At 37.5% G+C, this 27,714-nt stretch overlaps 1 protein-coding gene across 5 annotated transcripts in view; it reads left to right on the forward strand.

Moving 5' to 3' along the window:
• Nucleotides 1-27,714, forward strand: part of UTRN (utrophin) — a 356,268-nt gene that overhangs the window by 225,243 nt on the left and 103,311 nt on the right. For all 5 annotated transcript variants that reach the window (XM_085216963.1, XM_085216962.1, XM_085216960.1 and 2 more), the window contains 2 exons: nucleotides 2,070-2,242; nucleotides 7,463-7,619. In XM_085216963.1, the coding sequence (XP_085073089.1) occupies nucleotides 2,070-2,242; nucleotides 7,463-7,619 (330 nt within the window). The remainder of the gene's footprint in view (nucleotides 1-2,069; nucleotides 2,243-7,462; nucleotides 7,620-27,714) is intronic.

A 27,714-nucleotide genomic window follows, 5' to 3' on the forward strand; every position in this document is an offset into this window, starting at 1 on the left:
TCCACTCAAATGTAATCAAAGCTAGAATGTTTTATGTCATTTCTCAATAGGATTACAATGAATATTGTAATGGTGAAGTAGAAGTTTAGAGGTCAATTGGTGATGTAACTTTAAAGAGGCGTAGAAATGGATTTGACATGGCTAGGCTTCTGAAGTACAGATTAGTGTGCAATTTAAATTGACTCTACCATATACACTTGTATCTCCTGCTGTTTGGACTTAGCTGGTTTTCAGTGGGTCATCTTGTGTGTTGGAATTGTAAGGTCAGGAGCTGCAAATGTCTTCAGATAAGGATCTGATTTGTTTAACTGATGACTTCACTGTCTTGTGTTGTTGATGGTGTTTTTTATCATGATGGCTCAAAGATAACAAAAGTGTCTTTTTACCTGCCTTATAGTGAGGAAAATCAGAGAAAAGAATTTGTCCAAAGTGGTATAGGCTAGCTCTGTTAGAAAGCTGGAGCTTCAGTTAGACATCTCCACCTGCTCCTCTGACTCTTCTCTGGGGAGACTTCACTGTGGCCTTCCAATACTTGAAAGGAGCATGTAAACAGGAGGGGGAATGGCTGCTTACAAGGGCGGATAGTGATAGGACAAGGGGGAATGATTTTAACTGAGACAGGGGAGGTCTAGGTTAGATATTAGGAGGAAGTTTTTCACACAGAGGGTGGTGATGCACTGGAACAGGTTGCCCAAGGAGGTTGTGGATGCCCCATCCCTGAAGGCATTCAAGGCCAGGCTGGATGTGGCTCTGGGGGCAGCCTGGTCTGGTGGTTGATGACCCTGCACATACCAGGGAGGTTAAAACTAAATGATCTTTGAGATCCTTTTCAACCCAGGCCATTCTGTGATTCTACATGATCCTATGTAATCTTTCACTCTCTGTCTCTCCCTTCTGCACCTCCAGCTGCATCCTTACATTTTTCGTTTTTTTCTAAGTGATAAGCGCTTTCATGTTATCTCAGATTTGTAGATACTTTTCCACTGCTTCCAGCCATTGTAAAAGGCAGGATAGGGAGGTGCAAGGATCCTCTCCTCTCCTGCTTCTGGGAAGAGATGGAAAATACTGAGGATTTGTCTGCAGTAAAAAAAAAAAATAATATCCTTTAAATGATTTCAGTTACTGAATTACTTCCTTTGCCAAAGAAGTTAAATTACATCTTCATCAAGTTTCTGTTACAATTTGCTGATTAATTCAGTTGAGACAACAAGCACACCTGGCTTTCCACACATTTGCGTTTCTTAGTGTGCACATAGACTTACAGATGCTGGAAAGCATTTATGGTGTGATGGGAGATTTTGTCTGATACTGTTATAATGTGTTTTAAGAATAATACTGTGCTTGGTTAGGTGGAGACATCTGTAATGTGTTTCTTGAGACAGATGGTGAATAAAATATGTTTAATTTCAGATGGCAGGAGAAATAAGAAGCTGAGCTGAAATTGCATGCAGTTCGCTTTTCAGTATTTAGTATAAAAATCAGATTATAATACACCCTGTCTATGTTCTCTACATGTTGCAGGACAAGGTATGCAATTGTAAAAACAGGATTGCAGTAGCTGTAGTCATTTAGTTGAGGTTTAGGGCCTTAATTTTTAGTTTAAAACTTTTATTGCGTATGGCTCCAAACGCTGTATGGAGTTCTAATTTCAGTGATCTGTGTAAAGTCTCTGCAACATTTTATTTCAAAGAACGAAGAGAAAGCACAGGTAAGGGTGCAGCTGTGTAACTTCTGAGTGGGAAAAGGTTTCCAGTACATTTACACTTGTGGATGGATGTGGGGAAAAAAGAAACAATTAGCACTTAGCCACCAAAGACGTGCAAAGAATTTATTGTTTATAGTTACAAATACTGTCTCAGAGTTGAGAATAACTTTCAGACTCCTTTTATCACACATTAAAAAGCTCAGCCTTTTATAGTGCTCTTAATAGAGTTGCAGGTTTTCCTCTCTGCGTCTCAAAGAAAGTCAGACTACGTGCTCTGTGCTAGAGGATAAGAATACTAATGGGAATAAGTTCTCCTTTTATTTAGAGAACTAAGACGTCTGGACTTTTCTTGTTGATATTTCAGGACATCCAGGCAGAGATTGATGCCCATAATGACATCTTTAAAAGCATTGATGGAAACAGACAGAAAATGGTGAAAGCCTTGGGAAACTCTGAGGAAGCTGCCCTGCTCCAGCACCGACTTGATGATATGAACCAGCGCTGGAATGATCTGAAGGTGAAATCAGCTAATATCAGGTAAGTAATTAAAAATCGTCATGTATATGGAGCAGAGCAGCAGACTTCTAAAAGACTTGAGAAATTTGAGCACAGCATTGAAGTGAAATCTCTGTCTTCTGTAAAGCGCCCCTGAGCACTAATAGGAAGATTTGGTGTACTAACTCACCGTGCAGACTTAACTGCTTGTTTTTCTCACTCCAGAGTTGTACACTGTAACTTGCTAATCTGTGCTTCGTTTTCCAAAACATATGTTGAATCCTTCCTAATTTTAAATTAATAGCAATGCCAGTGAAGTCATTCTGTGAAGCTACTGTTATTATCTGAATAGAAATCAGGGTTTTGTTTTTACCACTGAAAGGGATACTTTGGTAGGATTTGCATCTTAACTATCTTCATCTGTAATGATAGTAGAATTTTTTGATTGCTACTATTCAATTAAGAAATATTTTCAGATACATATTAGTCAGGCCATTTACAATTTTTGACCCTACCAATGCCAAACTCACTGACTGTCTAAGTGTATTCATTGTAAAAATCTTTATGATATCATTTGGGAAGAAGATATTACCATATTCATTAATGTGAATTAAGTTATCCATTAATTTTATATTACAAATAAAAGTATTACTGGACCTTTTAATCACCACTGCTTCCTTGTTGGTTACAGGAGACTGTTCTTTTAATAGAACAGGACGATGTTAAGCATTCATATGAATTTTCCAAAAACCATAAAAATGCACTGAGCTTTGAATTTAGGCACCAGACTTTGAAAGAGTGAGATAGAGGAAAGGTAAAATTTACTTTACATCTTAACTTACCCCATCACCAGCTAGCTAAGCAGTTAATTGTAACTGATAGGATTTGCTGAGTAAAAGCCAATAGGCGGAACTTGAACCAGAGGAACTGAAAAATTTGGCATGAGGGCTAGCAGAGGCTGCAAGAGCTATTAAACTTGGGCTATTATGAACTGTAATCACATATAGATCAGCTTGAGAGAGAGAATGAGAATGAAACATGCTCATAAGTTAACAATTTAGTCAACAGCTGCAAGTTCTCACAAAAGCAATCCAATTGCTTGGCCTTTCCTGGTGGTGATCATACTCGGGAGAGAAATTGGTAGCCAGTATGGCCATTATGCATGGCTTGAAGGCCACGTTGTTTAGTTCCAAGGTAGATAAAGCAATTGCACAGTGAGCACTCAGAAAAGGTAGATTGTTGTTCAAAAAAATGACTGTTCTGTGTTTTCTCTTTTGTGTAGATATGGAATGTGAATACCTCTAGGCAGTATTAATGTTTGCACTGTGTACATTATTACTCTGCTAATATCTGCAATGCTGCAGGGCCATGTGTCAGTGAACTACAAGTAGAAAGCAAGCAAGGCCAGAGAATAGGGGAGCAAACAGAAGTGAATTAACCTTTTGAATCTGCCTCCTGTGAAAGGAGTGTAACATTTCTGAGTTGGTATATTTTGCCCTGTTTGATTGCAGTTCACTTATCTTTCTCAGTGATGAAAGCCTTTTCAGGGAAGTAACAAGACCTGGAACTACCAAGAAGTCAGTGTGTTGATCTGGCTGTTTCCTTTCAAATTCTGTTTTCTTGGTGTATCTTATTTCAAGGACAAATTAGAGAGCAAAACTATGGAAACATCTTGTGAGAGCAGAATATAATTGTCTTAGGGGCTAGAGCTAACAATGTGATTTTTTAAAAATGGATTTTAACTTGAGATGTTGGTTCTATATTAAGGTGTATCTGTAAGTTTTTTAGAATATTTTCGGCTATTCTGATTATGGTGGTTTTTAATTGCTGACAGTCCATCTCTCCCTTAGGGATAGCGCGAGGCTTTCTTCATTGCTTCCATCCTCAGAGCTGATGGTGCTCGTTGTTGCACTGACTTACTTCCCTGCTACTGGAACTAAGCGGGGAGTTCCACATTAAAAAAAGCAGAACTCTTGTGACATACTTTTAAATGCATGGAAACTAGTTTAAAAACTGTACTTGTAGTGACCGAGACACCACCCTGAGAGGACTGTACTTCTCCTTGAAATTACTCATAGGCTTATTCGCGCTTTCTTTTTCTCTCTCTCATGTCGCTCCCAGGAGGAAAACGAAGCTGCATGTTTGCCTTTTAAAGCCAAATTCTTAGGAGAGACTGTTTTCTTCTTGAGTGGGAGGGGATCAGCACTGGGGGGAGGGCAGAGATAAAAATATGGGAGAAGCAGGGAAGGATTCTCTATATTTAGACCACCCACCAGATATTTTTATTCCACGTGTTCCTTTGTTGCTCAGCAGGAGAAGTGATACCTAAATAGCAGAAACAAAAGCTGAGGAGGTCTCCAGCTGGGGAAGAAGCCTCTAAGGGCCAACAAAAGTGAGGCTGTGTCCCAGTTGCTGCTCTTCTTCAGGATCTTATCCAGTCCAAGCAGAGAAAACTTGCTCTTTAAGACTGCTCTTTTTATTTCTTTTTTTTTTTTTTTTTTTTCAGTCTCAACCAAGGTTCCCATTAGGAGTGTTTCTGATGGTGTCTGATGCTAGGACATAGTTTTGCTCCAGTCAGTATTCAAAATAAAACAATTGTCAGCTGAATTTTTATCAGAGCAGATTCTAAGCCACCATTGGACCTGGCAGACTATGTATTGGTAAAAGTACTAACTTAAAAACAAGGGCAGAAATCCTTTCCAAACATGGGGAAGCCCAAGAAATGATTCAAAACTCCAGCATAGCTTATTTGCTCTAGATCTGGCCAGTCTGTATAACAAATCTAAATGCAGCTTTAAACTTTACATTGAAATACAAATTGGAGCATATTTAGGCTCATTTGCTCCTGTGTAGCATTTGCTTTGAATGTGTTACACTGAACATATGGCTTCTCACTCCTCTGGAGAATTGAGTACTTGTGGCTGCTTTTCAACTGCTGCTTGCATGTTGCTTTTATGTTGAGCATTGCTTCTGATGAGATTAGAAAAGTAACAGGAAAAGTCTAGGCTGATGTGATGTTTTTCCCTGTGTATTTTTTTTCTTAACTTCCAACATTTCCAGAGAGATGTTAGCTCACTTTGTGTTCAGAGAGAGGAATTTTTATGCCCTGTTAGTGCAGCCTCTTTCTTCCCCTCCCTCTGACCCTTACTACTCTACCCCCACAAGTTTAGCTTGTGCTGGGTTTGGTATCTGTGTGCTAGTGATGTTTTGTACTGTCATTGTACTGGCATGTACACAGACACTCATGTGTAGTAAATTAGGGTAAATTAAAATGCTTTTAATTTAGTTCTGTATTCCACATTGTTTGCATTAATACCACTTTTTTTTTAACTATTAATATTGTTGCCATGTATGTTAAATTAAGTGGTCCTTAAAGCGTCATTTAGCTAGTGACAGGGGTTTCTTTCTCCTTACAAAAATCCATTGTGTGTGCAATAATTCTACAATTATGCAATAATTCTAAAACTGAGCAGGAGCCTAGAGAGTGCTGATTTTTAGAGACAAGAGATGCTTAAAGGTACTGAATGCAGTGATAAGTCATGATGAATAGAGATTTCACTATCAAATGCACAGGAGACTATAGATCTACATTTTTTAATTGTCATTGTTGCTAGAAATCCATGAATATGCTTTATTTTGGTAACAGTCTGACAGCAAAGCTATAAATTCAAATGCAAGCTGTCTTGGCAACATGTTTCCTCTGCCTGATTACTAGGGAGTCTTACTTTCTTCACACCCAGAAAGGAGGGCTGGGTCTGTTGAGTATGTAGGACGGGAGGGCAGTGTGTGTTCAACACTTCACAGCTTGATATTTCTGAGGGCATTTTTGGTGGGAAGTGAAGCTAGTATCGAAAAGGAAAAAATAAATGTTGTATATGGACATCACCATGCTGTTGAGAGCATGTACACCTGGGGGCTGCAGGTTGGATTCAGTATTGAGGGAAGGGTCTCAGTGACTGTAACAAGGGAAGACAGGAACAGTGATGAAGGAGAATGTTGGAATAGAGCAACACAAGTAGGAGCTGTTTTTTTTCCCCTTGTAGGGCTTTCTTAAATGAAGTGAAGGAGAATAGTTTCCTCTTGCTAGTTTATCTTTTGCAAGACTTCTTCCCACCCCCTCCTCATCCACTCTTATGGACTGCTTTTCTTGGTTCATTTATCACAGTATCCCTGTGAGATCCAAGCATACCCAAACCTAAGTCTGCCTCAAAGTAAACTTTCCAGCTCATTACCCGCCTTGTTCCAACTGTTGTCATGTCAGTACCAAACGTGCACTCCAGTGCCATTTGAGAGGATAATGCAATGGAAGCCGGGTGAATATTTCAAGATATGAACTACATTGAATCAGAAAAAAGTAAGACAAAGCTGTTCAAAATAGAAAGGAGAAGACCCAGGAAACAGAATAGTAGTGTTCAGTTCACTCATCTGTCAGCAGCGGGGCACAAAGGTGCAGAGCTAGTGTCTATGCTGGAGTGAACTGAGCTCTCTCCATTCTATCATTTGCATGGTGAAAGAAATTGTTGTTTACTGGTATAAGCTAAGTACTTCTAGGTCTCAGGTGAGTCCGTACCATAAAATGAGTGGAGTAAAAGGGAATTTACTGACCCTTATCAAAGATTGCATGCAGCTGTGTAGGTACTGCAGGAAGAAGCCATCAGGTCAGTATGTTTTTGAATATGATAGAAAGGGAGGATATTGTGCAATTTGGGGATTTTGTTCATTTAACTGGATGACAGATTCGCTCTGTATTAATTCTCTCGTAATTCATCTACTGAAGGTGATGTATTCAATGATCTTTGCCACTAATGCATTCAGCAGCACAGTTAATTTACTGCCGATGGCTTCTGGGAGAGTTTGTTGCTCTTGATGCTGGAGATCCAAGGTCTTGTCATGAAAGTTCAGTTTGGTGGTGCCCTTGCTGACAAAATGAGGCTTGTGCTTCGTGTGCTGTGGTGGAGTTACAAAGCAGTATTCAAGGTTTTAGAAAGGTCATATCAAGGACATATTTGTCTGCGTTCCCTCATTTTTCACCTGCTTATAATGTTTTGCTTTGCAAAATGTTTCCAGATAGAGTTTGGGTTTTTTTGTTTGTTTGTTTATTTTTGACATGTCAGTGGTCCTCAGCAGTTGAACATTTGAATCATTCTTAACAATAGAAAAATAGTGTGTTATAAATAGATAATATCTACCTGTTTGTTTGTTACCATTTCTTGGGTTTTGTACCATTCAGGATATTAAATATGCTTCTATGTTGTTTCACAGGGCACACTTGGAGGCAAGTGCAGAGAAATGGAACCGGTTGCTGACATCCCTGGAAGAGTTAATCAAATGGCTGAATACAAAAGACGAAGAACTGAAAAAGCAAATGCCCATCGGAGGGGATGTTCCAACCTTACAGCAGCAGTATGATCACTGCAAAGTAAGCTGCGTAACTTTTATAGATACATATGCTACTGTGAATAATAGAATGAGTCAAATTTGAATATAGAGAAATGATATGTGCTTGATCCCAGTGTTTAATTTCTACAAAAAAAAAACAAACAGATCTCTACTCCTTTTACTTCTCCACTTGCCCAGTAAAGCATATAGAGTAAGATATACTCTTCACAATTTTATTGAAAGGATTTCTGGTGCACATGTTCAGTCCAAACAAACTTTTGGTATATTTCCTAATGTTCAAGTGTATTTTGACAACAAAATATGTTACATCCATGTATCTTCATTTATGTAAAGTGTGTGTCACCAACTCTAATGAGTAATCAAGATAAGATATATTTGCCATTGGACAAATTAATTATAGTAAAGCCGATTCCATCCTATTGTCATATTTATTCTGTATGGTGTAGAGAGGGAAAGAGAGCAAATACGACTTGATATAGCTAACTGCATAACAACTGTGTTCTCTTCCACCAACGCAGTATTGGTATCTTCTCTGCTGTGGTATTTAATAAGGACAAAAACTGAATTTGAGAGAAATACAGAGAAATACCATGAATAACTACAGAGAAAGTAGTCTGTACTGAGCAGTACTTTTGAGACTTGACTACAAAATAGTCAAATCTAAGGAATATTTAAGGGAATCTGCCCTTAATTTAGTCTTTTAAAATATTTATTAGCATAAACTCAGGATCTTTGTTTTTTGAGAGTTCATCTCTTTCTATTTATATCCATGTAAGTCACTATGCTCTGTTTGTAGGCACATCTGCTGTGAATGTTTTATAATGACCAAATGATGGATTATGAGTGCAGAAGAGCAATAAAAGGCAGGAATAGATCAAATATGTTTTAAAGGAGGTCAATGAGAGGTGATAGACCTCTACCAGTCATACTCTAAAGGCTTGTTTGTGTCTCTTGCTAGATTACAGTATATGAATGCTAATAACAAATACTGCTATAGTGTGTCTCATTTGAAGAAGTCAATTTGATTTGTAAAAATGCTAGATTTTATATATCATTTCAAAGCAGAACATGGGGGCAGGGATGGGTTATTTGGGTCAATTGTGAACTGCAGTAGTGAGAAGGAAAAAACTTACAGATTATTTAATCCTAACACATAGCTTTAAAGAATGAGGATTATTTTATTATACATTGAGGTTAACTTAATATTCTAATATGTGTATTCATGAGCTCTTAGAGATGATTCTTACATGTTTCAAAAAGGCAGTGCTCTTGTGCTGTCACAAAAAGTATTGGATATAGTTGCCCTAGTCCAGTATTTAATAAGATCCCCTGCACAAAGATAATCTGTCCCTTTTTTTGTACACCTATGGAGGCAACAGGTCAGTATTCAATTGCAGATCTATCTCAGGGGATAACTGGACTTTTTTTTTTTTTTTCTGGTGGTTATTTTTGTATGAACAAAGAAATTCCTATGTTTCACATGATAGTACTGTCATACCGAAGAAGAACTATTAATGTGTGGTATTTCACTTTCTGTTGAACTTACTTATTTGTGGTTACTGGAGACAGGGAGCTGGACTGCAGCTGTCCACTGGTTTGATTCTGCATGGCAGAGCTTCACACTGTTTCTGAGCAGGAACTGTCTGTTCCTCATTGAAGTGATAGTTTGAGTAACTATACCAGGGTGAAAAGTTGTTTTTTTTTCATATGGAAAGTGGAAACTGAAGGAGGGAGGGAAAAAAAAAGCAAACCTCTGTAGGTTCTCCTGCCTCTTTCTCTCAGCATTATTTAACATCTGTTCAGATGTAGAATAAAACTACCTTTGTGTTACAGAAATTTTTTGTCTTTTCAAAATGTACTGAATTCTTTTTAAAAATAACTTTGTGATTCCACTCTGTCAGCCACTCTGTGCCTTGAGTTGATGTCACTTGCCTTGCATTGCATTAAGATGCTGCTCTCGCCATTTGTGCCCTGTGTTAAGCTGAAACTTAACAGATAAATATTTCAGATATATTTATTACTTGATTTCTCTCACTCTCAAGGATTCTCCTATTATTCCACCTGTCATCACTGGCTGTCCAGGTGTTATGTTAAATGCTACATTTCTTTGCCCACACTTCTTTAAGTATTAAGCCTCCTAGGCATTTCACATTACCTTTAAGATTTACTTTTTATCAACTTCATACTTTTTATAACCTCATCTTAAGCTTCAGCAGCACTTGTCAGCTGGTTCCTCTCTGCACAATGCTTGGGTGCTTCTGCTCTCCTATTTCCTTTATTTTCACATCTGAGTGACGCTTTGAAATTGTCCTTGTGCAAATTGAGCAGTTCAATACAGTATTTTATCTCCACTTCTCTGTGATCCCTTTGCTCTTATTTCTGCTTGCTCACCTGATCTTGTCCTTGCTGGTACTTCAAAATGTAAGTGGTAAAATATTCACTGAGCTCTTTAAAACGGGAGCCCGTGATATTATCATTCCTGTCCTTCATTTTTTAGGATCCTCAATCCTTCTCATCTTAGCATTGGTTTGTGACCCTAGTTACTTAATAATCATTCTTATTAACCTACAGATTTTTCTCAGTTACATGAAACTGTTTTTCTTGCTTCAGCTTAATGGTACTAATCTCTGTTAGCATCTCCCCCACTCACTGCTGGGCTTCAGCAGCGTTAGATAAATAAGTACAGTATTATGTGACAGTTTGAGTTAACTCTCATTGTTTCTTTGCTACTAAAGTCTGTTTGGACAGGAGGAATAAAATGATTTGCAATTTGATTTTTAAGCTTGTTTTTGTTTTTAATAACAATAATTCTTCTGTGCTTTAAAAATAAACATTACCCACATCAATGTTGAATCAGATTTAGCTCACATTTTCCAGATGGACAGAATTATTTCTGAGTGTTGCAAATATTTTTAAATATTACACTAATTTTTATGCTGTTCTCACATGGACTTCCGTGAACCATAGCAGCTCACAGTCTTATCACATACCAAATTCCAAGTGCAGTCAAACAGTGAGCACATTCTGTCTGGGTGCTGAGTTGTGCTCTTTATCTTAGAGGGGGAAGGCAGGATTCAATGAAGAACCTTAAATTTCATATTTTAACTATTTTCAAAATTTCTTTGTCTTTGAGAGTGGTCTGTGGTGAGAGATCCAAGAACAGTGGAAAAAATCCAGAAGTGCTTAGTATAAAAGTGTTGGGACAGTGTGTGGAAGTTTTAAATGGTTTTTGAACTCAAATGCTTCTGTATGACATGTACTTATAGCAGAGGATATTCACGCCCTCAGAGTATAGAAAACACAGGTGCAAAGGCGTTGACATAGGCAGTGATCTACAGGGAGTTGCTGCCTTTCCTGAGTGGATTACCAATCAATCATTTTAATTCCTGTTTCTCACTTTTGCTTATCCTTACTAACTCAGTTTGTTCCTTTAATTCTGTTCTTTCACAGTCTTCCATGTGAATATTCACATAGTAGTGCAAAACTGTTCTGATCAACTGCCAAAATAGAAGTACCAAAAACAAGCAAACCAAAAAGCCTCAACAAACTCCAAACAAAAATAAACGAAGAACCTTCCAAATAATCTTATCACAGAGATGCTTAACTTAGCTTCCTTTGAGTTGGGAATTGAATGAATTTGCCAAGAACCCGTGATTGTTTGAATTGCAATGTTATGTCAATGGGTGGATCATTAATATTTCAGATACTCATCAAACTTTTGGGGTTGCTGTCAATGTTTCAATTTCATGTTTCAAATTTGGTTTGTTAAAGCAGTCAAATACTGAAAGTTGAAAGTATTTGTTTTATTTAGCTATTTCCACTTCATCAAAAATGTTAGCATAGCCAACTGGAAAATACTTCCTACTGGTTCTGTCCCTTCAGGATGCCTATAACTACATTGTTCTCTTTACCAGCAGGAAAAGACTGGAACAGGCTGCCCAGGGAGGTTGTAGATTCTCTTTCTCTGGAGTTATTCAAGATCTGCCTGCATGTCTACCTGTGCAGCCTGCTGCAGGGGGCCTGCTTTGCAGGAGGGCTGGACTTGATGATCTCTGGAGGTCCCTTCCAGCCTCTTCTATGAATCTGTGGTTCTGTAACATTGACTTCTTCTATAAGACATGTCTCTTTTACCATTCGGTGGGTTGTGAGTAAGGTGGATCTTTGGAATTTCAGTGAATAGGGCACTCCCTGCTCTTAAGGGATCACCAGAGTGACAGAGTCAGGCAGTGACCCAGAGAAACAGTACAAGACAATTTATTGAGCTTTCTAACAACTAATCAACTTCTTTGAGGCAGAATGAGGCAATTTTCCAGCAATTGGTAAGCAACTACTTTAAAGCAAATTTGGGTAATGGCTACTTGAAGAAAAGCAATTAGAAGAAAACCTTGAGGAAAAAGGAGAGAGAGAGAAACAGAGATGTAGAAGTAGAGGTATTTCACCACTCCTGGATCCGGCATTGTTTTGAGTCTGGGGTCTTCATCTATGAGTGGTGGATCGACAAATGTAAATGTGCATGTTCACCCTAATATAGTCTAGTTGGTCTGAGACTGCCCTTTGGTGTGGCACCCTACTTGTGCCTAGAAGACTTGAAAGTCTTTAATGAGAGCTTTTGGTGGTTGTGCACCTTTTCTGATGTTTATCTAGTGTGAGCAGCCATGAGAGGAAGGGAAGAACAGTCTATCACTCTGCAAGGGCGGATCCCATAGATCTTACAGCTTCCAACTTGTGCTTTTAAGACTCCATGCTTTCATTTTCAGGCAGTCATTTAGGCTAGTTGGTTGAATCAGCAAGTTCCATTCTGTGAGGCTCCTTTCTTTCTGTCTAGTTTTTTGAGTTAACAGGCCCTTTGTAAACTTAGGCATTGCCTGCCTGATTTAGGGGAATGGGGATTAGCCTTAAAGTATTTCCTGTTTAATTATTCTAGATTTTTTTTCTTGCCTACTTTCCATATTAAAATTTGCTTCTTTTTTTCTTTTTTTGTTAAAAATTTCTAACAAAAAATGATCGTTATTATATCATTGTTGTCATATTCTATACTTTTAATTGTAATCTAGGAAGGAGCTGTGTTAATTTGTTATACATCTCATCACATAAGGCATGAAGCATGTGCAAAATCTGTATGAGTGGAGGTGGTCAGCTATGCTGCTGCCATACTAATTTTTGACTGAGATGTGAGCTGTGAGTGGATGAGAAGAAGAATTAAGCAACCTGTAGTTGGAAGAAGGGGATTGATAGACCCTTTTGCTGCAACCTGTTCTAACAGACAAGGATGAGAATAAAGTGGGAGCTTCAGCATTCCGTATCAGGCTACTGTGAAGTAGCTCTTCAAAGTAAGGAGATGCCTTTAATTGAAGCTGTTCTCTCTGAGGATGTTTAGAAGGAAGAGGTGGAAGTTGTGGGTGGGAATACTTTGTTACAAAAAAAGAAGAGTGTAGTCAATGTCTGAAGTTAAATGAGAGTTCTCAAATGGTCCTGACTAAAAGCCATTGCTCACTAAGGATTTACTGGAATTGATTTTTCTGTTATGTGAATGATTCAGGTGTGTATCGCTCTGCTCTCCTGGACTATTTTTCCGAAAGAATGATGTGTAAACAAAAGCATGTTGCAAAGAATGAAGTGTTAAATTAGGATGTCAGTGCAATTTGTTTTTTAACTTGAACAAAAAAATATTGCTTCTGGCTGTATTTCAGCTTGCTCCCAAAAGCACAGTTATCTTCTGATAAGTCGTCGAAAGTTGCAATGTGTCAGTACTTAAAATAATAAATAACCTGGATAATGAAAGAACGAAATATTCAGTCACTAAAGCAGAGTAAAACAAGCTATCTTGCTATGGAAAAGCGATTAGGCAGTTTTTTCAATGCAGTAAGCAAAATATTCATGTGATATAGTCTTCTTATATAGTACTTCCTTATATAGGTATATGTCTATATCAGTATGTACATTTCACGTTGCTCTTGTTTCTTCTAATCAAAGAATCCTATATAAACTTCAAAGATATTATTGAGTCTTTTTTCAAGCTACTAAATCCTATACTTCTTGAAGTATATCCAGTAACTATATGTCAAAGAAGGTATTCTAATTTTGTTTTGGAGGGAAGTATTTGTTAGAAATTGGGCTAAAACTGCAGAAACAGCAAGGTGGTCAGCATTTCCACCATCCATTGCAACTATGATGTGCCTTTTTCTCTGGGATTTTTTTTTTCTCAGAAGACCTCTCTGCTTCCATCATTATTAGCAGAAGCCTTTGGCTTACCTCAGAACAACTTGATATAGTAGGATGTATCGTATCATTGCCATGTTTTGGGCTGCAAAACTGTGACTGGTAGTGACAAGTGAGCCATATGCTTTGCCAGTGAAGGGCTGGAGCACCAAACATAGTGTCACCCATTCTGCAGTTGTGTGTTTAGGCTTTGTAGCTTGGATACTGTCCTACCAGCATGTGTCTAAACTGTTTGTGTGGGAACTGGGTCATGAATGTCCTGATTCTTAACGAGCTGTGTCAGAAAACAATATTGCCATCATGTTATTGAAAGGAATCAAATTTGAGGACTTAGTATGACTTTTTGAAGCTTGATTACAGAAATGATTTAGAGAATGCTACATTCCTTGACCTCTAACTCTTTCCTTGTACCAGTTCTTTTATGTATAATTCAGTCATTTTGTTGTTGCTGTTTTATTTCTGTTTTACAGTTATTTGACTTGAAGTCCATGTTTCACTGGGGACATGTACACTTAAGCACATACAAAATCTTTTTTCTAGAACAGCAGTTCATCCATTACATTGTATTTTCTTCAGTGGTGTCGGTAGAAGTTGTTATTTACTGAGAATGTTTCATTCTGGCCACTTGTTATCTGTTCCTTTCAACTCCCAGACATTCACCATTACTGGATGAAGATGACTGTATATTCTTCATATTATATTTATGCGCAGGTCCTTATCTCATACCGTATCTATGCTCTGGTCCTTACATGTTTTTATACCTGTTTCCCACTAATTTGTCTAATTTTATGTTGAATTCACTGATATTTTGTCTCCAGAACTTTCTGTGGCAAATGGACACAAATTCTTACGTCTAATTGTGTTTAAACAACCCAAATCCTCCCCTCTCCCCAACAATGCCAAGAACAAAGTCATTTCACCTGATTTTCTTCTCATTAAAGTTTCAGTGCCCTTTGCTCTAGCACTATTGGATTCGATTTATAACAGTTCTTCACTCACTCTGTCCACTGTCTTGATCATTTGGAAACCTTATTCATACCTCCTATGACCCCCTTCCACTCCTGAACCTTTTTAATCTCTAACCATAAGAAAGCTGCTATATTGCCACAACTCCCTCTGCTGTTCATCTCTCTGCATTTTCCTGACTCCACTGCATCCTGGACTTGTGTCAGCTGGTACTGTGTGTGTTACTTAGAATGAGATTGCATCACTGTTTCATATTTAGTAAAACAATTGCTTTTTATCCCGCTCTTCCAGATCATGCACAACACTTCATTCACTTTTGGTTGCTGCTTCATATCAAGCAAATGATTTCAGAGGACATTCAGTCATACTCCCAAGATCTTTTTTTCTAAGCTATAAATTCCATAAAAGTTTCCAGGAGCTCCAGTTTAGTGTATGCATTTTTAAAAAACAGGTTGTGTTTGAATTGAATTTAAAAATGCTAGTTATTATCTGGAATTTGAGGATATCAACAGATGACCTCCCACTTCAGATAAATGAAACAAAAGAGGCCATTTCTCTGAACGCAAATGTATTGTTGCTGAAGTCTGTTTTTCCAAAGGCAGAGAGGTGGGGGAAAAAAAATTAGAACCTCCCCTCAAAAAACTCTCTGAGCTCAGCACAGAAGCAATAAATTTGTTGTAGAAAACTGTAGAAAACCACTAGAAAGTCAGTTACTATGATACAGTGACTATTGCCATATTTTTTCAGGTGGTTTCAAAGCCTCCTTTAGGTTGAACTGAAAACTATTTGTCCTGTTCGTTCCCTTCCTATAGAGAAATCATTCTGAGATCCTTTCTGTATAACCATAGGATCTCCTCAGATCTCATTTTTCTGTGATCTGTCAGGATAAATGGGGGCAAGTGAGAAGAGACATAGGGGATTTAGCAAAGCTGTTCACTTGTCATTCAGGGTGTGGAAGAGAGTTTGCAGGGATTACTCCATATCTTCTCAGAACCTCTTTACATAACTCTTTTCCATATGCAGTTTGTGCAAGTTTTTATCCTCTTTCATTGTGTATTCCCAAAGGATGAGTTTCATCTCTATAATTGTTTGGGGGAAAATGGAACAAGTGCATTGGTTTATTCTTAAATATGCAGTAAGAGAAACTCTCTAGTGTCACATTAGAAACCCTTTGAAACTTTGATGGTGGTTGCAGGCATAGACTGGCAAAGAATCCCTTTTATTTTCTGTCAAGGATATCATCATCTGGATCCTACTTCTTGTTGCTGCAGGCAGACTATTTAGAGGGGAAGAGTATTTATTCTAGTTCAGTCCTGAACTATTGAATCCTCAATCCCTTGTTATTACAGCCAGTAATCCACCCTAGGAACATCAGCAGTAAATTGGAAAAATTGCACTGCCATTATAGCAGCCCACCCTTTTTTTTCATTTGGGTTCTTGAGATTAAATTATAGGTTTAGAACTGTACGTACAAAATAGGAAAGGAGATAAAATTTTGGTTTTTGTTTTTTTTTCCATTTGTTTGGTTGTCTTTTGTTTGTTTATTTGTTTTGAATGCATAAGAAGTGATTCCTCAACTATCTATCCAAATGTAAAGTCTGCTTCTTTTTAACAAATATCTTTGTAATCTGACTGATAATTGTGGGGGGCAAGTTTTGGTGGTCACCAAGCAATGACAAAGTATGAGTAATGTATATTAACAGACTGGGAAACCTTGGAGCCTGCTCTGCCAAATAGCTAATACATGTGTGGTAACTTATGTGGCGTGAGCAGCCTCTTCTGGTTCTGCAGTGAACAGAGGTCAGCCATAACTGGTTGTCAGATACACCATCCTGTTGCTGACGTATGATGGCTGTGTGTTGGCTACCCCTTTTGTTGCACTTACACCCTCTTTCTTTGAAGTGTAGATGTTAATTACATGTAGGAAGCTCCATGGGTCTGTTGGACTTCTAGCCACTGTGGGCTGTTAATTACATGAATAGGAGTAGCCTAGAGTAGGGGAGAATATTATAAAGATCTTATCAAAGAACTATTTTTAGTAGTTGCTTGTGCTAATTATAAATATGTATATATATATTTACAGTATAATTTTTGTCTTTTTTTTTTGAAATTTCTTCTTTAATTGATGTATAAATAGAAAAAAATGATTTCTGCAATACTTGACGGTCTAACCCAATAAAACTGATATTTGCCAGTTAGTTTCAAATGTTGTCAAAATTGGCAATTTTGGCTTTTGCAAACAAGTTATTTTATAAGTTATAGAGTAGTAATCTAGAACCATAGATCATTAAGTAAATGCTATGGCACAATTACTTCCTATTTATTTGAGGCTTGAATGAGTTTTGTACATTCCTTCTATATTGCTAAGATTTTGCTCAAAAAGTCCTAATATAATGAATCAAAATCTCAGAAGTCTTCCTCTCCTTCTGAAACAGCTGGTTTGCAACTTAAATGCTTGAAGGATTTCTAAGATATAAAATATAATCTCTTGATTAGTGAAGGGATTAAACTTACGATTTTACACTGTCATTAAAAAATGCATGCTATTATAACGTGTGATTCACTTGAATGTAAATTAAAGTTTTTTGTAAGAACACAGACTTAACTCATTGACAGCCACTTACTTGAGCGGTATTGTTTCATTAAGTCAATGGAACAGGTCAGCAAGAAATTAGAATTAGTAGTAATTGAAGAGAGAATAGTAAATGAGAGAGTTTTAATGAACCTACTGGAACAAATGTATCATGTTCCAAGTAAATACTACTTTGGGTCATTGTCTTAAATTTTTTTTTTATAATACTAACTTGCACATTTTATGGTGCCATCTCCTTTATGACTGGCGAACCTGCAGACTATGAGTTTGTGTGAAGATTCATAATCATGCATGGGTCATATTCTGGGCAGAAAATAAACAGTTTGGAAAAAAAATGCTAAAATGTAAAAATTTTATACTATAAATGAAAAGATGACTGAAAAAAATGTTGTCATCAGATGAATGCAGGGGTGGTGTTGTAATTTTTAAGTGATGACTGATGGTATCTGGCAGTTACGCCCCGTGCCATCCTCTGCTCATGATTTTCCATCTGGAGTTTTGAAGCCAAGGGCCGCTGTGCAGTGCTTCACGCTGATACCAGTGCTGTGGTTAATGTGTGCTGTCACGCCAGGTCTGTATGATTTCAGGAGGCTCAGTGCCCGATCTAGAAACAAGTTTCCATGCTCTGACTGAAAAGTAGACATAGATTAACTTTTTTTTTCCTTGCTGCGGCAAGGAAACTTAACTTTTTTTTTCCTTGTGTCTCAGTACTCTCTAAACTGGGAGTAAAAATCATTACTGAGAAGTTGTAAGGTTGTAACTTAAATATTGTATTTTAGAAGTAATACCTTCTATGTGATTAATTTTCTCTTATAGTGATAGGTGCTTAGTAATTCTGGCAGCTTTTCAGTATGAATAAAAATGAATTAGAACTTGGAACAATATATAGCTCTTTTAATTGTGAGGATTTAGAAAGCTTTTAGGCTTGAGTCATTAAAACTTAGTGGTAGTGCTTAGCTTTCTTATATTGATCTGCTGATTCATTATGAACAGCACTTTTAAAAATTCATTTCTACATATTTTTCTAATTAAATATCCAGAAAAAGGAGATGTATATTCATCACAGGAATGTGAGAGGTCTATTTCAATATTTGAATGTTAAGTTTGAGAGAAAATTTAACTCCATATTACCAGTGATTTCAAGGTTAAGACAAAAAGTACAGCTGATAAGAGTTACTGATCAGGCTACTTGTCAAAAAAAACCCTAGAGCTTATTTACTCCAGAAACAGAAAATAATGGGGTTGTTGGTTTTTTTTGTTTGTTTGTTTGTTTGTCATTGTAAAGCCTGGTGATGCTCTTCTGAGATGCTGGAAGAAAAAGAAAGCTAAAAGACATTACGTAGGTGGCTAGAGTTACCAGTGCATGCAGGATTTTTTAGGGAATCTTGAGTGAGTGGCAAAATTGGAGTCTGTCAAAACTGTGCACTTGTTTGGAAGTATAAGAATGTCATTTACAAATCATAACAAAGCTTGTAATTAATTTAAAAAAAAAGTGTAAAGAGAGAAAAACACAAAGCTAAGGCAAAGCTAATAGCTGCTTGTTATGTGATAAACTTCCTTATGTGCATCTCTAGCCTTGGAGGAATGAACATGAATACTGTTGCTAAGTGCACTTAACTGGGTATTTGGTCCCTGGCTGGATTAGTTGTGCTTTTTCAGTCTCCAGGAATTCAAGGTGGGAAAATACATAATCAGTGCCCTTTTTTTGGCATGGTTTCTCATAGCTGAGTTTCTGGTGTCTCATCAAAGTTTGACAGCTGTTTGCCACTTAGTACTGCTAGCCTGCACTTAAGTAACATCAAATGAAGTTTTTTTCCCTAGGCAGATTTCTGTGCAATTTTCTTCCCCTTTGGCCAACAGATGCCCTGTCATTGCTCCCTTCTGTGAGATACTTGCCTGCATCCAGAAATCATTTCTGGTCCTTGCGCTGCTCCTGTGGTTTGAGTTGAGAGAAGTAAATGTTGGATTCAGCACATGAGGCTTTAGGGTACCTTTAGAAACCATACAGAATCCTATTCAGCCTTACACAGTAGTTCCTTTCAGAGCGTGAATCAGTATCTGCGTGCTCTAATTTACTTCTGTGACTGTTCCCTGATCCACAAAGCAACCACTGCCTGTGAACATGTGCGCTAGGCGCATACCACAGGCTTCTTGCCAAGAGAAGTGCACAAGTGATAGGAGGCACTAGAAGCACTGAAAGCGTGGCAGACTTTCCAGTGGCAAGGCCCATCTGTAAAGCTCTATGCTACCGAAAGGGATATTTTAGAATAAACAAGTCTTTAACGTAGGTGACATAGATAACAAATAGATGAGTCCACAGAATTGAAAAGCTGTCCTATGGATGTGTTTCGTTTGTAATAAGAAGAAAGCAATAAATAAATAAATATAGAACAAACGATTTTGTTAATTGTATTTGACTGACTTTAATCTTTCAAAGTGGGAAGGGAAAGCTTATGATCAGGCTGTTATTGACTCTTCAGCCAAGCTGTAGTTGCACCTTGATTTTCTGATTATCAGATTGCAGCCTTAATATTACACATATTTAAAACGAAGCTATTGCTTTGGCAGTAGCAAGATGATCAGTGCTGGATTTGTACAACTGTAAGCTATCTCAAAAGGTGCTTATAAAGATGTGGATACCTAATTTATGTCCAGTCTTCTCTGTCAGAGCCGTGCTGAGAAACTTCATTGAAAGATCAACTATTTTTTGCAATGATAAATATCCAAATCTGACCCCTATCACTTAAGATAGAAAAGTCCTATGCTCTTCTACAGCTTTCTTTCTGTGAGGGAGAAGGGCCCAATTGTGTACTCCCCTTTCTTGCACAAAAGAAGGCAATAAATGGTTTTTAAAATTGCATCTCTGATTTTCAGCAGTTAGGTTTGTTTTGTCATTCCACAAAGGTGAATTAATTCTGCAGCGTTGCTTCACTTTGCATGGAGGTGTTACAGGAACCAACTGCAGCTTATCCGACAACAATGATGTGCCAGTGATCTGCAGTTTTCCCTGTCACGCTGTATTTGTGATGCTCTGAGATGCTCAGAGCTTGGATGCAGTGGACAGAGATGAGCACAGAGGAGGTGATGCATATAGGCAGAGAGAGACGTGCCGAGGAGTCTGAAGCTACAAGGCAGTCATGCTTGGTTGAAATTGTTTATTTCCAATAGGTCAGCCTTGTTTGGGGTGGTTTTCTTATGATTTTGTGCTCTTCTATATCAACATGCAGCTAATGTCTTCTGACATTTCTGACTGCTAAGAGATTCTTAGCATGGTGAGCATAGTTTAGCTCCAGTTACTCAAACCCTTTTTTCATCCAAGTCTTTCAATTTATGCTTCTCATGATGGTGGTGCAGCACAGACAGAGAAGGGAAAGTTATTATTCTCAACACTGAATTTAAAATTGCGGAGTAAATTTACATGGATAAATGGCTGTTAGTAAACACAACACAGTATTTAAAAAAAAGGAAAGGAAAAACCCATAGCATGTAAAAGCAGAGGTATTTTCTGAACAGACTTCTTTAGCTGGAGAGAAAGTGAAAGAGCAAATGCAGGGCAGATGTTAATCATACTGCTGTATTGTGTCCTGGAAAATGATTATGTGGTCTGAGAATCTGTGCTTACTTACCAGATTTTACTGTACTTGTAAGTAAATGTGGAAAGATTCCTAAGAAAGCAATTACTTCTTTCCTGAGTTGCAAGCACTAAAGTCAGAACACTCCAGTACTACGTACAGTATAAATAAATAAGTGAGATTCCTTTACTGCTTTTAAAATCTATATTTGTTGTACGTATTACAGTAAGGCTCTCTGGGGTAGATAATCTATTTGTAGTTGTCTTGCTGCACTGCATTTGCATGTTTTACATTCAAGTTGTTATTTAGTTCTTTAGGAAATATTACTGTAGATATGTTAGAATATTGTTAATAGAATCCAGTAACCAGAAACAAAATTAAAAATCTACTTTTGGTTTTAAGACATTAAAATGTGTATACTGCGTTATTGTTACTTTCTGCATTTTATTTCTTGTTGCTTGTTTTTCTTCATGCCTTTATTAGGTAACTTTGCCATGTCATACTGCTCGCTTTTGAGTATTCAAGACTAAAAATAACAACTGGGTTTTGTATGTTCCATGCTTTTTAAGGAGAAATAGTTTGATTTCATGTTCTCAGATTCTTAAGAAAACGATGATATATATTTTTTAAAGATTTTGGTTTTACTACATGGAAAATTTGTCACTTCTTTTGTCCAAATAATTTTAAAAACAAAAAACAAAGCAGCAACCAACCAACCAAAAAAGTCTAACCTTTTCATACTGGAGAAAAAAAGTAGAGAAAGTAAATGAAGCGAATGAGCATAAGTAAAAGAAATATTGTGATCTGTGTCTGCTCTCTTGGAGAAGGTACTTGTGTAGCAGAGTTAACTGGATATTACCTTGCTTCATGGAAGAAAGTCTGTAAGTGCTTCTGTCTTCCAGTAATTGACCCTAAATTAGTGTCAGCTACATTAAATGATTTCTTTCTCATAAATGGGAAATCCACTTTGTAATTTTCCAAAAAGTAGTTAATGACAATACTTGCAGCAAGGCTCCATATTAACAAGATCAAGTTAAAGAAACGTAATAACAAACTCGGTTGGTTAGAAGGGCATGGCCTGTCATTGGGTGATTTAATACAGTTTGGGAAACACTGACATTTTTCAGTCAGATTTACCCAGTTGTTTTTTTGTTTGTTTGTTTTTGTTTGTTTTAATTATGATTCAGTATACGTATGTTAGAATCGTAGAATAGTTTGTGTTGAAAGGGACCTTAAAGTCCATCCAGTCACAACCTCCTGCTGGAGCAGGGTTGTCAACCACAAGATCAGGCTGCACAGGGGCCCTCCAGCCTGATCTTGAAGACTTCCAACTATGGGGCACCCAGAACTACTCTGGGCAGCCAGTTCCAGAGCCTCACGACTCCAGCAATATTTTAGTTCTGGCTTCTTATTGGTAGGGTTGACTGAAAACAGACTTTTTTTTTTCATGTAGCTTTAGCTTCTCTTTTTGCTTATTTGCTTAGTTTAATTTGCAGCTCCAGGTGGGCTCTCTGTTACTTTTATGAGACACTGTTAATCACCTCTTTGAAAATTCAGAGACTTAGCAAGGCTGTTGTGTTTCATAAAATTAGTTTGCAGAGGCAGAAGTGGATCTATTTGAGCAGTGCAGACTATTGCAAGTTGTTACCAGTTTGGAACTTCCCTATTTGAGAAGGGAGGAAAACTTTCTCTTGAATTTGTTTCTTATTATTGTAGATGTGAATCACAATGAGGGAAATCCCTCTGCTACTTAAAACAAACAAGCAAACAGCTACCAATAACAGTGTTGTGATACCCACTGCATTGCTGTTGTGCAGCGGAGTTTGAGATATCACAGTTGGGCTTTACTTTTTTTTAATGCAGTTGGCTTGTATGGATATATGTCACATTCTCTCTTTCTGTGTGTGTGTGTGTGTGTGTGTGTGTGTGTGTTTTCATGTATGTTCTGATGTCAACTAGAACCAGCTGAAGAAGTGTGCATCCAGAGGCAACAGTCTTGTTGCCCTTAGAGTAATCCTTCTTCGTATCTCTTGCAAATATGCTCAAACTATTTAAAGTAGTAATTTTCCTGAAGAAGAATACTTCCCATCTCTGCTTACTTTTTGCAGTGGTGATTTTACATCACCACTTTTTCATGCTGAGCAGATGTTGAAAGTATTAGCAGATGGTTGAAATACTAACAAGTGATTCATGGACACCAAATATTTGAGAAGGAGCCAAAATCAGAGCTCCAGTATAATCTGTCAGGCCACAGTAACCAACTATGCAGTATAAGCTCTACAAAGGCTCACTGATCAGATAGTTTTGAAAGCAGAAGTTGTAGCAAAAAAAAAAAAAAAAAAAAAGTGGAGAATGGGAGAATAAAATTAAATTCCAGGGGGAAGTAGATCTTGGTGATGTAAAATAACAGAGAAACGTTTGGAGTATTAGGGAGGTGGGCGCATTTAATACAAAACATAAAATCATAGAATATCCCAAGTTGGAAGGGACCTGTAAGGATCCTGGCTTCACATAGGAGCACCCAAAGATTGTACCATATATTTGAGAGCATTGTCCAGACGCTTCTTAAACTCCAGTAAGCTCAGCACCATGACCACTGCCTTGGTGAGCTTGTCCAGTGCCTGATCACCATCTAGTGAAGAACCTTTTCTTGAAATCCAACCTAACAGATCATGCTGCAAGCAGAGTGAAAAACTGTAGTTTGTTGGGCAAAGAACTTTCTGAGTTGAGCCCTGGGTGATACTTTGGAGTCACTTAATCCTTCTTAGAGCATCATTCGGTTGACGTGACTTCTTCAACTGGTACTGTCAAATAGGACGTTGTTCTAAGCCTGCATAGCTTCTCTGCTGCTGCCTGTCCATGACTCTGGTTGTTTGCTGCAAGGGGAGAATACAGCAGAAGACAACAGTCTGTTTTCCGTTTTGATAATTATTCACTTGTCTGTCTGGCCTATCCAGCCCACAGGCTGTATGCAGCCCAGCACAGCTTGCAATGTGGCCTGGCCTCTGCTCCTACTGCAGCTTTGCCCCTCTGTGCGGCTCAGTCCCAGGAGAGCACCCACTGCTCAGCATTGGCCAAATAGGTGTGCCTACATTTTATTTTTTATAACAATTTATGCTGTCTGAGGTGCAACCAGGGCGAGGGAAGGAAAGGCACAATGTGGTGCCAGCTTAATTTATAGCAAATAATTGTGTACATTTTGATTCACTGGCTAAACAAAGTCCTGTAATCGGTAAAAAATAAGTAGCTGTGCTTTTTGTTTTGATAAAGGAAATAGAGAACGTTTCAAATTGCCAAAACTTGTTCATTACTAGCAAAAGTACATAGCTAATAATGGTGACTATGTTGAAAAATAGTGCTCTGTAGCTAAGAGAATTTGCTCTCTTGTTATTGTTCTCTTTGTATTAGTTGTAGTTTCTAGGGGAATAAATAAGATGCATTACTTTTGAAGCAACCTTTGCGTATGCAGCCCAAGACTGTTCACTCAGTGCAGCCCATGCAAACTGAGTTTCAACGGAGTGCTTGCGCCAATGCTTCCTTCTGCAGAGGGAAAAATTCTTCCCTTTATGCATCTGTCATACAGGAAATACTCATCTGAGACTTTTTGCTGTGATCTCACTTTTCTGATTACTTATAATTCATAAATGATGTCATGAAATGCAACCACTTTCTTTTGATGATGGCAATTCATCAGCAAGGGCCCTGATATGCACTTGCACTGAGGAGGCTGATGTTACAGGAAACCTTTTACATACTTGAGACATTGGCATGTTCTCAACAAAAGCACTTCCTATCTTCATACATTGATTATTCATAGGGCTGCATGCAGTAATATTGCTTCTGAGTGTCTGCAGTGTGCACTGCATTTAATAACTCTTTCTCAAGACCTCTGCAATGGGATAGGAGGCACTGCTTAATAGTAGAGTAGCTTACAAGACCAAACACAATAGATCTCGTTGACGTTTGTTTGAAGAAATGCAGAGGAAACTTTAATTCCTCAATAGGAACAAAAGGTGACTTGAATTTAAGACTCTTCTCAAAAGAACAAGAGTTCAGCATCCAACTTGTAAGTAGTATTATTATCCCAGTCTGAAACCAGAATCTGATGGTCCGTTAGCACTGTCAGTGTGTCAGTGCTCGGTAAAAATACAGACTACGCAAACACAGGAACGTCTATTTCTGACAAACAAAAAAAAGGAAAGAATTTCTCTCTTGTGTGTGAAGAGGTAGATGATTGCTATTGTACAGTGCAGGGAAATGGTGGAAGATGTTGTGGATGTACAGGGTTTCTAGTACTAATGGAATATTTGGGTACTTTTGTGAAATTGAGTAATAACCTATTTGATACGCAGAGACGTTTTATGTGTTTTCTGTCAGCTTGGAGGCATTGCTTTGTTAGGATGCATATAAAAATAATTTTATTCATACTTTATTCCTCTTCTGCCTTTCTTTCTGAGTATTATCAGATATAAATTATCAGCAGAAATTCTACCAGTTGCTACCTATAAAGAGGAGACATAAATTTGACTGTCAGTGTTTCCACTATGATCTCATTTGAGGTCTATGTAATTAAGTAGCAAAACCTGTCCAAAGCTATGCTGTTAAGATATGCATTGCACAGTTTCCCATTTTGAAACTATTTAGAATTAACATTAATGACACCAATCTCCTTTGCTTCACCAAGTAAACTAAAACTTCAGTGTAGATGGAGCAAGAAATGTAAGATCTGTATTTTAGATAGGTACATGAAACAGCTCCACTTGAAATTGAACTTACGTAGATTATATATTTCTCCATCTTAACAGTTGACTTCAGAGAGCATAATCTCTTACAGTATATTGGAAATAGACGAACTGCTGTGCATTGTTTAGCATTGTACGATGGCGTTTTGCTGTGGAGGTTTGTTTGTCTTTTTTCTCGGCAGACAGTATAAAATGCTGTTGCATTTTTTTAATTGATTTGTTAGTGTCAGTCTTTGGATAATGGCTTTGTGCATTTTAGGATAAATGTTCTGGTTTAGTCAAAAATTTCTTATAACCTGTTGTGCAGCAGACAGTAGCAGATATTGTAAGGGACAGGCAAAAAAAGAAGAAAGAGAGATTAAAGAAAAAAAGAAAAAAAAGGAAAAAGGACAAATAGAGGAGGGTTATTTCTCTTCCTATCTCTTGCCCTCCTTATTTCTCAACAAATGACAGAAAGTGTATCAATATTTCTTTTGAAACCTATGTCTGATGTACAATGGTTGATGACACCTTTTTCTTTAAAGCAACAATTTAGTTTAAAATAAAAATCAGTGATAAGAATTAACTGCTGTTCAGACAGTGGCACAGGTTTGCTACTCTTGTATCCGAGACAAATGACTGGCCTTTTTTCATGATTTCTTGGATTACTTGTGTTAGTAATGGATGTCCGTACATTTTCCAAAAGGAAAAAAGTTGGAGAAATGAGAATTTTGGTTTCCTGGTTTCCTGCATATTTTGTTTCTACTTGGTCAGACATTTTTGTGTGTGTGTGTCATTTTCTTTGTTTGTTTGTTTTTTTAAAGGACTGTGCAGCCCTTTAAATATCTACTCGTGTTTAAAATCTGCTCATTGTTATGAGGCTCTTTTGGGCTTTCTAAAACCTTTGTATCTCATGTCAGATTTTAGATTACTTTTGCCATCCAGTGACTTGTAAAGGAGAGGCACTTATTGTAGAAGACGTCCCTGTCCTGCTCGAGTGATCAAGTCTGTGTAACTGGCATAAATTGATTTAACTTTAGATATGGTTCTAAAAAATGCCTAAATGTAAAAATAAATTACAATGTAATTGTGAAGTGATTACTACATTACAAACTGTCATCCTTCTAGCGTGCTGATATTAGTCAATGACAAAGCAATACCTGAATGTCTAAAAAGAGTGCTTGGAAATGCATTGTTTTTTATACTGCTTGTTCTTAAGTTTGTATGGCTCTTGTAGAAATATATATCACTAGCATTCATAAGAGTACTCATGAAGTCAAGAATGGGATGTTTCCAGCTGTTGTTCAGCTTTCCTTATTTTGTTGGTTGGTGCTTAGGTGTGCCTTCTCTGAAACAAGGAGAACATCACTACCAATAACCTGCTCTTTCATCAGAAGGGCACTGCCAGGATGCACTTGGGTAGTGATTACTGTAGGACTCTCACCTTCTCATTGAGTATATTGGCATTTTATAATGAATCAGGTTAAGGTATAGTGTATTATGTAACAGATGCAATGTGTATATGTTTTTGTCTTTAAAAAAAAAAAAGCAGAGAAGATATTTGTGGGCTGCAATTGAATTGCTTTTATTTGGATCTGATCTAAAATGGAGTGTTCGGTCACTTCTTAAAAATAAATATATGTTGACATCACAAGTTACAGTTAATAATTTTAGTATGAACAATGTACACTCCAGGAAAAATTAAAACCAGAAGTTTTATGCTCTTCTGCTCTGCAAATCTAGTCCAGACGTTCCTTTAGATTTTAAATCAAAACCAAACGAAAACAAAAAAATCCATCAAATCCCAAACCTCTAGCCTTTCAAGGTTGTTGAAACAGGGTGGCTGCCATGTTTCCATAAAAAAAGGTTGCTGGGATTAATTTTCCTTCATGAAAAGCACATTGTAGTTCTGTGATGTAAAATTAAATATGTACTTAGAAGCAACTTGGCATCTGAGAATTGTTTCACTGCTTGCATTATGATTACTGCTGTTATGTAAAAGTAAACACTATTTTCGATTACCCAAAGAGTAGAAAGCTTCAA

The sequence above is a fragment of the Meleagris gallopavo genome, chromosome 2, assembly GCF_905368555.1.
Source record: "Meleagris gallopavo chromosome 2, MGAL_WU_HG_1.1, whole genome shotgun sequence".
Lineage (NCBI taxonomy): Eukaryota > Metazoa > Chordata > Aves > Galliformes > Phasianidae > Meleagris > Meleagris gallopavo.